The sequence below is a fragment of the Carcharhinus amblyrhynchos genome, chromosome 12 (assembly GCF_965287045.1).
Source record: "Carcharhinus amblyrhynchos chromosome 12, sCarAmb.v2.hapA, whole genome shotgun sequence".
NCBI lineage: Eukaryota > Metazoa > Chordata > Chondrichthyes > Carcharhiniformes > Carcharhinidae > Carcharhinus > Carcharhinus amblyrhynchos.
Window position 1 is genome coordinate 19855466 of NC_137335.1, and position 12676 is coordinate 19868141.

At 41.4% G+C, this 12676-nt stretch overlaps 1 protein-coding gene across 2 annotated transcripts in view; it reads right to left on the minus strand.

Annotated features, from left to right (window-relative positions):
• Positions 1-12676, minus strand: part of sos1 (son of sevenless homolog 1 (Drosophila)) — a 249865-nt gene that overhangs the window by 99195 nt on the left and 137994 nt on the right. For both annotated transcript variants that reach the window (XM_080200167.1, XM_080200166.1), the window contains exon 4: positions 4993-5157. In XM_080200167.1, the coding sequence (XP_080056293.1) occupies positions 4993-5157 (165 nt within the window). The remainder of the gene's footprint in view (positions 1-4992; positions 5158-12676) is intronic.

Consider the following 12676-nt stretch of genomic DNA (forward strand, 5'->3'; position numbering starts at 1 on the left):
GTGATGTGGAGTTAATATCTTGAAATCACCAATAATAAACCACATTATCTTATCGCACCATGTGGATAACATGTACTATGTTATTCTTATTTTTGGAAGGCTAAAGCCTGTTAAACCCATAATCTTTGGAAGATGTCAAAAGAAACCATTTGCTCTAATTACCTTTTCATGGTATTTCTCATGATTTAAATTTTAAATACAATATACAAGTGAACAAAATGTAAACTTATACCTGTTGGAGGCCTTGTTTGTATCTGAACTATATGGCATACTAAGTGTCTGCAGTAAAACTAGTTTAAATTTCAATTTTGCTCTAGATCCGGTGTTGGTGTGTTGGGAGGTACAAAATACACATTAAACTCAAGCATACACTATGAAACAGAATGAATATTATAGCAGCACTGTCCTCCCAACAATAAAAAATTTTTAAAATTCCATCACTTTTACATTTAACTCACTGCAAAAAAAAATCTGCAGTATCTCGACAAAATAAAATCTCGATGGTGGCTAGTAAACTTGAATTAGGTAACAGAACTTGTCAATCTAGGTTCTACATGTTGGTTGTCTGTCAGTACATCAGTTGTCTCCTTTGAGTTGGTTTAACCGTAAGAAGTCTCACAACACCAGGTTAAAATCCAACAAGTTTATTTGGTAGTAAACGTCACTAGTTTTCAGAACACTGTTCCTTTGTCAGGTGAGTGGAGAGTTCCGATCACAAACAGGGCATACAAAGGCACACACAGTTTACAGAAAACTGATTAGAATGCACATCTTTACAGCTAATCTGCTATTCAAGTCTTAAAGGTGCAGACAATGTGAGTGGAGATAGCATTAAGCATGGGTTAAAGAGATGTGTATTGTCTCCAGACAAGACAGTAAGTGAGATGTTGCAAGTTCAGGCAAGCCATGGGGGTTACAGATAGTGTGACATGAACCCAAGATCCTGGTTGAGGCCATCCTCATGTGTGCGGAACTTGGCTATCAGTTTCTGCTCAGCGACTGCACTGTCATTTGTCGTGAAGGCTGCCTTGGAGACCGTTTACCTGAAGATCAGAGGCTAAATGCCCATGACCGCTGAAGTGTTCCGACGCTCTACAGCAAAAAACCCCACAGACCTCCTCAGAAGACAAACACAGGACACAGTGGACAGAATACCCTTCGTCGTCCAATACTTCCCCGGAGTGGAGAAGCTACGACATCTTCTCCGGAGTCTTCAACATGTCATTGATGAAGACGAACATATCGCCAGGAAGGGAACAGTCTTGCCTGGTGATTGTCAAGCGGCGTTCATTCATCTGTTGTCGTAGCTTCTGCGTGGTCTCCCCAGTGTACCATGCCTCGGGACATCCTTTCCTGCAGCGTACTAGGTAGACAATCTTGGCCGAGTTTCAAGAGTATGTGCCGTGTACCTGGTGGATGGTGTACTCACATGAGATGATAGCATTCATGTCAATGATCTGGCATGTCTTGCAGAGGATGCTGTGGCAGAGTTGTGTGGTGTTGTGGTCACTGTTCTCCTGAAGGCTGGGTAGTTTGCTGCGGACAATCGTCTGTTTTAGGTTGTGCGGTTGTTTGAAGGCAAGAAGTGGGGGTGTGGGGATGGCCCTGGCAATATGCTCATCTTCATCAATGACATGTTGAAGACTCCGGAGAAGATGTCGTAGCTTCTCCGTTCCGGGGAAGTATCGGACGACGAAGGGTATTCTGTCCACTGTGTCCTGTGTTTGTCTTCTGAGGAGGTCAGTGGGGTTTTTCCGCTGTAGAGCACCGGAACTGTCGATCAATGAGTTGAGCGCCATATCCTTTTCTTGAGGGCATCTTTCAGCGTCTGGAGGTGCCTGTTACAGTCCTCCTTATCTGAGCGGATCCTGTGTATACGGAGGGCTACTTTAACATGCTTAGGGTGGAAGCTGGAGAAGTCGAGCATCATGAGGTTATCTGTGGGCTTGCAGTACAGTGAGGTGCTGAGGTGACCGTCCTTAATGGAGATGCGTGTGTCCAAGAATGCAACCGATTCTGGAGAATAGTCCATGGTGAGTCTGATGGTGGGCTGGAACTTGTTGATATCATCATATAGTTGTTTCAGTAGTTGTTCACCATGAGTCCAAAGGAAGAAAATATCATCGATGTATCTAGTGAATAGCATCGGTTGAAGGTCCTGTGCAGTGAAGAAGTCTTGTTCAAGCCTGTGCATGAAGATGTTGGCATTTTGAGGTGCGAATTTGATCCCCATGGCTGTTCTGTGTGTCTGAATGAAGAACTGGTTGTTGAAGGTGAAGACATTGTGGTCCAGGATGAAGCGGATGAGTTGTAAAATTGCATCCGGAAACTGGCAGCTGTTGGCGTTGAGTACTGAGGCAGTTGCAGCAATGCCACTGTCATGGGGGAGGTTGGTGTAGAGCGCCGAGACATCTATTGTGACAAGGAGTGCCCCTGGTTCAAGTGCTCCATGTGTGCTGAGTTTTTGTAGGAAGTCTGTGGTGTCACGACAAAAGCTGGGAGTTCTTTAACCTATGTTTAATGCTATCTCCACTCACATTGTTTGCACCTTTATGATTTGAATAGATTAGCTGTAAAGACTCACATTCTAAATCAGTATTCTGTAAACTGTGTGTGCCTTTAAATGCCCTGTTTGTGATCAGAACTCTCCATTCACCTGACGAAGGAACAGCGTTCCGAAAGCCAGTGTCGTTTTCTACCAAATAAACCTGTTGGACTTTAACCTGGTGTTCTGAGACTTTTTCCTGTGTTTACCCCAGTCCAATGCCAGCATCTCCACATCTTGGTTCAACTGAGCAGTGGCTTCTCCTGTAATTAAAACAAGTGAATAGTTTGACGCTGAGCTATCAAAAGACTGTGCATAGTGTTTGTCCTGGAAGAGAACCCCAGATGTTTGGACAAAAATTGAGATTCCAGGCACTTGTTAAGAGAATAAAGCCACAAGATCCCGTAAGTTTGGAACAAAGGTAGACTTCATTATACAAGGTCAGGAAATTAAAACAATGTACAAGATCTATCACATACTCGAACATTCAGAGTTAATATGAGAGGTATATAAATTAAGTAAGCAGTGGCCGAACGCACCATACTTCATCATAAGTGGAAGATGCAACCAAGACAGATTCCACAGATTTCTCAACAATCCAGCCAGAATCAGTAAACACAGTTAGTCAATCGACCTCTATGAAATTCTGTCTCTCTCACACAAAGATTCCAGTCTTCACTTTTGAAGATCTTGCCATGGATTTCTTTCCAGAAGTTCCGAAATGGCTTGCAGTACGGAATCACTAACCTTCTGCTGTCTTCCCTGATTTCCAGTGCATCTCCTGAGCCATCATTACTAAAAGTCTACCAAGCGCAACCTTTTGTCTGCTTGGTGCATCTTTCTCTGCTCTTCTTGGTTTCTTCTTATTTGGAACTACTTCGGGATCACTCCCTGCCCCCTACCTGGCATTGTTCTCTCTATCCCTCTGATGATTTCTCCGATAGTTTCTTTCTACTGTTTCTGGGCTCCTGCCTTATATGGCACCATACTAGGTCCTGTGATTGAATTCTCGTATTGTTTTTCTACATAGACATGCTGCTGTTAGGGTGCTCTTGAACAGCAGGACAGGAAGTACAGGACAGGAAATCCAGAGCATAGCTTGCGTAACCAGCCATGCTGCTGCACGCAGCAGATGAATCATTGAAACCACAGAAATCCAGTGCAGAAGGCAGCTATTCAGCCCATCGAGTTTGCACCAACAACAATCCCATTCTAGCCCTATCCCCGTAACACCACGTATTTACCCTGTTAATCCCCCTGACACTAAGGGGCACTTTATCATGGCCAATCTACTTAACCTGCAATCCTTGGGCTATGGGAGGAAACTGGAGCATCTGGGGCATCGATGCTGATATGAAGAAAATGTGCACAGTCCACAAAGACAGTGACTTGGAATTGAACCCGGGTCCCTGGCGTTGTGAGGCAGCAGTGCTAACCACTGTGCTACCATGCCATCCAAATCCACTAAAACTCTCAGCCTGCTGGGGATAGCAGTCCTTGGCCTCAACCCAGGAACATCCCTCCACCATCCTCAAGAGAAAAGGCAAGTCAGTTTCATTGGATACCATTAGCATGTGACTGGCAAAGTTATTTTGTGCATCATGGCTTTGTCTTGAGGACTCCCTCGATCGTTTCTTGCTCATAGTTTTGACAATAAATGAAATAACTGGAATTGTAAGTTCTTAAGACCAGAGTTGGGATGAGAAAACTGAGTTAGTCCAGCATCCGTTGAGATCATGCATTCAACTGAAAAAAATATTTTGTCTTGGTGCAATTACCCTGAGGTTTGTTTGTTTGATATGGGAGAAGAGTTTTTGTTTGTTTGAGATAGGAAAGAGTTGCATGCCACATGGCTTTGGAATTGAGTTGGTAGGGAGCAGAGTTGTTGGAGAGAAACATGTGTCCCAGTCTGAGCCTGAGGCAAGACAGTAACCAATGTTGAAATTTAGATAAGGAAACATGGGCTTCAAGTCCAGTTGTAGCTGTCAGTCTAACTCAGCATAGGCAGAATTGAACCTGCTCTGTATAGCACAGAGCTACAATGGACAATACACTTACCAATTGAGAGAGAATGTGTGCAACACATGATGTGGGGGAAGAATGGTGGAAAGAAAGACTTGCCAATCTCTGGGCTATAATTATCTGAAATTGGTGTAATTCATTCTTGAAGTTTCTCAGTCTTCAGTTAATAAAATATCTGACCATATGATCAACTGAGTACACAGCATTATGCTGGAGATGATGGAAATAGTAGAAAATTATTCATGATACTCTAGTCTCAAATTCTGCCCATTCACTTAACCTATCTATATCCCTTTGCAACTCCTTATGTCCTCCCAACCAACTGAATCATATTCCATTGCTTGTCAGGGGAAGGTGTAATTTTGACAGAGTAAATAAAAACATTGGTAAAACAGCTTTCAAGAAAAAATAGTTTGCTTTCTTACCTTATCAGCACACATGGCAACTTTAATGTCTTGTTGGGTGATTTCGTAGTGCCTTATGTTTCGTACATAATTGCCCGCTAGCTTAAGTATGTCAGCAGATATGTATTCCAACACTGCTACGATGTAAACAGAAACCTGATGGTCAACTTTGTAACCAAGAACCTCCTGAAAGGTGATGAAAAATACCATCCATCAAATACTGGACTGAAGGAACAAATAAATTATCTACTTTCTATAATAGGGTCCGAAAAGCCCGAATTAACAATGCAACTGAGTAATTTTGGACTGCATATTATAACTTCTATATCTGTTATGTTTGAGAATGTACAATGTGATGAAGTCAGATTGGTCATTTAAGCTTGCGAACTTGATAGTCTTGAGAACAGTGTTAAGTTAATGGAAAATAGTAATGGTCAGTTTATCTTTGCCATCAAGCACTTAAGAAATGCAAGGTCTTGAAGAGGGTATGACAATAAAATGATGAAGAAGCCTGTAAATATTAAGAGACACAAAGCATACCAATTGTATCAATACATACATCAGCAAGACACTCAAGACTCTTCGAAGAAATTTTGAGGCTTCTGACTTCACAGGGTCATAATTGTAGTCAGGGAAGTGAGAAGCCTTGAAACAGTGTGCTTATCAAACATTGATTGTTTGCGGGTCTTGCAGGATCAGTGTTCCAGTTGTGAACAGGTATTAAAGGTATTTCTATCATTCTGCAAACATGTGTAACCCTTTAGTCTCCTGGTCAGTTAAAACAAGAGAGCTGGAGGGAAGGGCCAGATTTTCTGTGGGTTAAAGACAGAAAACTTGGGTGAAAGAGACCAGTAGATGTTTTTTCTACTGGTTCAAGTAAATAATGAGGGGCAAGGTTGTGTCGATGATTCAGCTTTGTGGGTAATATCCAAACAACTGGATGTGCAAACCTTTGATCTTATAGTAGCTAGATGAAAGAGGCCAGTTGTCGTGTAATTTAAAAGGTAAAACATGAACTAAATTAGGGGGATTCTGCTTCGGAGGTATATTTATAAAATAAGGATATAACTGAATTGAAATAAATCAGTTTGGAATTGTTTTTCATTAATAGGTCCTACCTGTTATTTACCTTTTCATCAACTAAATGTGCTATTCCTATCTTTGTGGTTTTGAAACATAATTGAATGAAAGTAATTTGAAAATGTTATAATCCTACAACTTTGCCAGTGTCATTACTTATTCTATTCAAATCTTAACTCTTGCAATAATTCAAGCGTTACTTCAAATCAGAGCATCCTTCCTCTAGAGTTGGAATGGATCCAAAGATTAGAAACAAAGTCCTCAAGTCCACTGGTTGATTGCCATAAAACTTCACACAGTATGTCAAAAAAATTTATATTTGTTGCAAAAAAGATGCAATGACAATACAACAAATAAAGGGGAGCTATGCCTATAATAAGATGGAGATGAAAAAAATTACAGAATAAACTTAAATTAGAACAAATATTTCACTGGTTGTTTTGATGCCAATCACACCAGGAAAGCTAAATTCTCAAACAAATAAATGCCACATCATCTCACTGAGCACAAAAAAAAATACATTGCAGCACAACTAGGTAGGTGTCAATGGATGGATGAATCACAACGTAACAGCAGGTACCACAAAACGAGAAGCAACAAGACACCAGCAAATTCATAAATTCAAACAGCATCAGGTATACTGGTGAATTAAAGGAAAACTGGAGTATCTGGCAGTGAACTGATAAATTAATACAGCAGAAGGAATCATCAAATTAAACGAAGAGACAAATGACACATTAAACTGAAGACTTTCTTCCCTCTCCAGTGAAAGTAAAAGATCTGATATCCCTATTTCAAAGACCAGGGAGTCCTCCACAGTGTCAAAGAAAAAACAAAGAACAGTACAGCATAGGAACAGGCCCTTCAGCCCACCAAGCCTGTGCCGATCATGTTTTCCTATCTCGAACAACTGCCTGTATTTCTCTATTCCCCACCTGTTCATGTATTTATCCAACTAAGTCTTAAATGTCACTAATGTGTCTGCCTCAACCACCTCACTTGGCTGTGCATTCCAGGCATCCACCACCCCCTGCACATCTCTACTGAACCTTTCCCCCCCTCTTACCTTGAATTGTGCCCCCTTGTAATTGTCATTTCTGCCCTGGGAAACAAACTTCCAACTCTTCACTTCATCTATGCTCCTCATAATTTTATAAACTTCTATCAAGTCACCCCTCAACCTCTGTCTTTCCAGGGAGAACAATGCCAGTTTATTCAATCTCTCCTCATGGCTAATACCTTCCATACCAGGCAATATCCTGGTAAATCTTCTCTGTACTCCCTCCAAAGCCTCCACGTCTTTCTGGTAGTGTGGCGACCAGAACTGAACACAGTATTCCAAATGTGGCCCTAACCAATTTTTATATAACATAATGTGCCAACTTTTATACTTGATGCCCTGGCCAATGAAGGCAAGCATGCCTTATGCTTTCTTCATCATCTTTTCCACCTATCCTGCCACTTTTAAGGATCTGTGAACCTGTACTCCCAAATCGCTTTGTGTATTTATGCTCCTGATGGTTCATTTATTTCATAGCTCTCAACTGAATTGGATCTATCAAAATGCATCACCTCGCATTTGTCCAGATTAAATGCCATCTGTCATTTCTCCAATTTTCCAGTCTTTATCCTGCTGTACTCTCAATCTTTATCACAATCCACAATTCCAGCAATCTTAGTATCATCCGCAAACTTGCTGAGCAAACCAGCTACGTTTTCTTCCAAGTCATTTATATACATTACAACAACAACAGATCCCAACACTGATCCCTGTGGAACACCACTAGTTACAGATCACCAATCAGAAAAACACCCTTCCACCACTACCCTCTGTCTTGGATGGCCAAGCCAGTTCTGAATCCATCTAGCTCCTTTACCCATGATCCTATGTGATTTAACCTTTTGCACCAGTCTGTCATGAGGGACTTTGTCAAATGCTTTACTAAAGTCCAGGTAGACAACATGACGGCCGTTCCCTCCTCAATCATTTCCGCCACTGCCTCAAAAAAACTCAATCAAATTAGTGTGACACGACCTCCTTTATTCAAAACCATGCTGTCTGTCATTAATAAGACCGTTCAGTTCCAAATGTGTTTAGATCCCAAGAATTTTCTCCAACAATTTCACTTCACTGATGTCAAGCTCACTGGCCTATAATTACCTGGGTTATCATTGCTACCATTCTTAAATAATGGGACAATTTTGGCAATTCTCCAATCCTCTGGGACTTCACCCGAGGCCAACAAAGAACCAAAGATTTCTGTTAGAGGCCCGGCAATTTCCTCTCGTCTCCCTCAGTAATCTGCCATCTGGCCCTGGGGATTTATCTACTTTAACACTTTTTAACACACCTAACACTTCCTCCTTCGTAATGACGAGTTGCTCTAGAGGGTTTACATACCCCTCCAAGACACTATCAATGAGTCCCTCTCCTTTGTGAATATCAATGCAAAGTACTCATTAAGGATCTCACCCACCTCCTCTGGTTCAACGCATAATTTCCCTCCTTTGTCCTTGAATGGACCAACTCTTTCTCTAATAAATGCCTTGGGATTCTCCTTAACCCTGCTTGCCAAAAAAACTTCATGACCCTTTTGTGCCCTCCTAACTCCCTATTTGAGTTATTTTCTACTTCCCCTGTATTCTTCAAGTGCTTCATCTGTTTTTAGTTGCCTAGACCTTTTGTATGCATCCTTTTCCTTTTTGACTAGACTCGCAATTTCCCTAGTCATCCACAGTTCCCAAATCCTGCCTTTCCTGTCCTTCCTTTTCACAGGTACATGCCTGTCCTGCACTCCAATCAACTGCTCCTTAAAAGACTTCCACATGCCAGATGGATTTACCTTCAAACAACCTCTCCCAAACAACAGCCTCCAAATCCTGCCTAATTTGGTTGTAGTTAACTTTCCCCCAATTTAGCACTTTAACCAGAGGACATTTGTCCTTTTCCACGAGTATCTAAAAACTTAAGGAATTGTGGTCATTGTTCGCCACACGTTCCCCCACTGCAACTTTGATGAGCTGGGCAGGCTCATTCTTTAATACCAGGTCCAGTATAGCTCCCTCGCTAGTCAGACTATCTACATATTGTTCCAAAAAATCTTCCTGGATCCCATCTGGATCCCTAGCCCCAAGGGATTTCCAGTCAATATGAGGAAAATTAAAGTCTCCAACTACAACAACCCTATCATTTCTACATCTGTCCAAAATCTGCTTATATATCCGTTCTTCAACTTCTCCTGGGCTGTTGGGAGGTACATCCCCATCATAGTGACAGCCCCTTCCCGTTTCTGAGCTCTACCCAGTGTCTCATTACATGATTCTTCCAAGGTACCCTCCCCCGTAGTTGTAATATGTTCCCTAACTAATATTGCAACTCCCAACCTCTTTTGCCTTCCCCTCTGTCTCGCCTAAAACACCTATACCCCGGAACATTTAGCTGCTAGACCTGTCCCTCTTTTGACCAAGTCTCCATTACTGCAATCACATCCAAGTTCCATGCATGAATCAAGGCCAAGTTCATCTGTCTTCCCTGTTATACTCCTTACATTGAAGCAGATGCGCTCCAGAATTCCAGGCTTTAAGTTCAGGCCTCCCCCAATCTGCTCTTCCTCTTAGCTAGCCTGGCCTTGATGCCAGGTTCATCCCCAATCTCTACACTTGCTGACCCACTGTTCGGATTCCCTCTCTCCCCTCCCTTCCCCCCCACCACATTAGTTTAAATCCACCTGAACCACACAAGCAAATCTCCCAGCCAGGAGTCAGCCTTTTGGCTAAGATCAAGTGTAGTATTGACATGCTATGCTTGGTTGAAGTCATTAGTTACATTTCAGCTTCATTTGAAGGAATTTTTAAAAGCAGCATCTCGACCTTTTGGCTAAGATGCAAATGAGATCAAGCCTTGGAGGAGAAGCTATGCCTAATCCAATCAGCTTGGATCATGTCAGTGAGGCCCAAGATAGGAAGTGAGAGCCCTGTCTTGTCAGCTTGGATTGGAAATGTCTCAACTTGTTGAGACTCTGAAGTAGACTTGATTGGGTTGAATCGGAATAAAAACATTGATTAACAACAAAATATCTGGTCGTTGTCTCATTGCTACTTGTGGAAGTTTACTATGCACAAATTAGCTACTGCTACAACAGTTACCACATTTCAAAAAAGTAGCTCAAAAGCACTTTAGTTTGACCAGAGATCATGAAATGCATTACATAAATGTATTTTGATGTAGCAGTGCACCAACACTGCTTCCTAATTTGAGCCACAGCCATTAGGTTCTTGCTCCATGGCAAATAGCTTCTGCTAGTTTCACCCGCAGTTTATTTTTCAAAGAACTCTGCATAAAGCTTGTGCAATTGTTGACTAATTGTAATTTTTTTAAAAACCCTCTTTCAACTAAAAGGTTCTAGTTTGCCAATGAAGTGAATAGTTGTTCCATTTAGATGTAGAGCATAAAATCAGTTTATGATTTCTACCCTTCAAAATTCAACAACGCTTTGCATCACAAATAGAGATTGTTTGGGGGAAAGATCCCAGAGATTGGGTGTGGTATGAGACCTGAAGTTAATGAAACAGAGTTACTATTTCAGACTGATGACCTTTTGTTAAAGTCAGATTTCAGGAGGCCTCTACCCAATATCAGGAGATCTCTAAAAGGCCGAGGGTTCCAAATGCTCCAATTATTGACCGAGTAGGGAAAAATCACATTTGAAAGGCTTAGTATGCCAAGGGGAGGAAAAAAATCCTCTAAAAACAAAATGACAACCACAGTCGGGAGCCTGATAATCATTCCACAGTACCACCTAGTGGCTGAAATCCTTAGCTGCACTATAACCTAAGAAACCCCACAGCCCCAGCCAAACTCAGCTGCAAGAATACTATTAATCTGGAAAGAAGCCTGTTACAAAATCAGGACTGTCCTCAATGCCTTCTTATCTAATGCCATTTTATAATTTCCCAAAACAGCCCTTTGTGCTCCAAGCAAGTAATAATCTTTTGGATTTGTACTTCGCTAAAACTCAGGTGAAACTGAGTGAACACTCAATGAGACAAGGCTAGATACGAATCATAAAACTAATTTATTTCACAGGGCTTGAAAACTGAGCATCAATAATCACAAAAGCCACTTATTTCATGAGCTTCACTTCTCTTTCCATACAAAAGAAAATGAATGATCCCACTAAGCTGCTTCCACAATGCTAGATTGCCATACTTGTACTGCAGAATTATCTTTCTGTACAAATACTGCATATAAGAAATATAAGTGTTGCATTGTGACCCTCAGCCCAAGAGAGAATGTTCCTCTTCTTGTCTTTTGCTTCTTCCTGATGACTTGCAGTCAAACTGACTATCACACTCACTGAAGACACATGACAATGACTCCTCCCAAATGAGTTTAATTGAATAATTTCACAGAACTGCATGTGTTGACAATTATTAGGAAGTTAATATTAGACTTCAGATGGGGTGTCTGAATCAAAGTGGCTCAATATAATGTATTAACATGTCCACCAAGATCATTGCATATATTCAGAAATAGCAAAATGTGATATCCTCTGAAAATTGACAGTTTGTCCAATCTGATACAATGGAGAACTACTATAGGTAGAATCTAAATCTGGCTGAGAAAAAGCACATCAAGTTAGGCCAACCTTTTTGAGAATGAGTGGATCATCCCCTTCCACCAGGTTGGTGAAAAAATTTCATCTCCACTAAATGCAAAGTAAATACTTCATCCCATGTCACAGCCATGCTGCAAAAATACAATATAAACCAACCCTGATCCAAACCACTATTTCTATCTTGACCACATCCAGATCCTTTGCTTGAAGATAACAGAAAATGGCAGCATGGGAATGAGATTTACTTTGTGAGACTGTACAGGAAGAATGGAGATTAGTACAGAAACAAAATATTTGCAACTACCAATTGCAGCTGAATGGAATAGTTAGTTTAAGATAATAGAGTTCCACATTCCACAGGTGCCCCACAAGTTTTAATCTTTTCCTGGAAATAACTGCTTACCGTACTACAATTGTATAATTCTACACATATCTTGGTTGCTCTACATTCTGGACTGCAGTCAAGAGAAGAAAGAAACTATGATGAGGTTCACAATTTCTTCAGTTTGAACCATGTACCTTCCGGCCTATCCAACTTAAGCATCCTAATTAACATAGTGGAATCAGTATCTTAATGCCAAAAAAATGATGGCCAGCAACTTCCTGGTTCCCCAGTATCTCATTTAGAGGTACCACAATGATGTGCTGAGGAATCCCTCTAGGAGGTTTCCACATAACGGTTTACCTGGCAATTGCTCAGAAATGCTAACTTCTGGACAATTGCGCTGAGCTGGGAACCATTTGACAGAAGCGATCTAAATTGCTAACTTTGGATGGTTCTGCCACCATAGCAACAACTCCCTCCTCTGTGCTGCCCTCAGTCCATCTCTCCCTTGTGCCCTGCCTCTGGTAAACCACTTACTTTGACACCTACCTGCTCCTTAAAGGAGAGTGATTTATTTTACTACGCCTCAGTTACTCCATGCCAATGATGCTGGGGACACACTTTGCTGCTCCTGTCTCACTCAGCCAGAATGAGAAAGCTTGGACAAGGCAGGGACAATGCA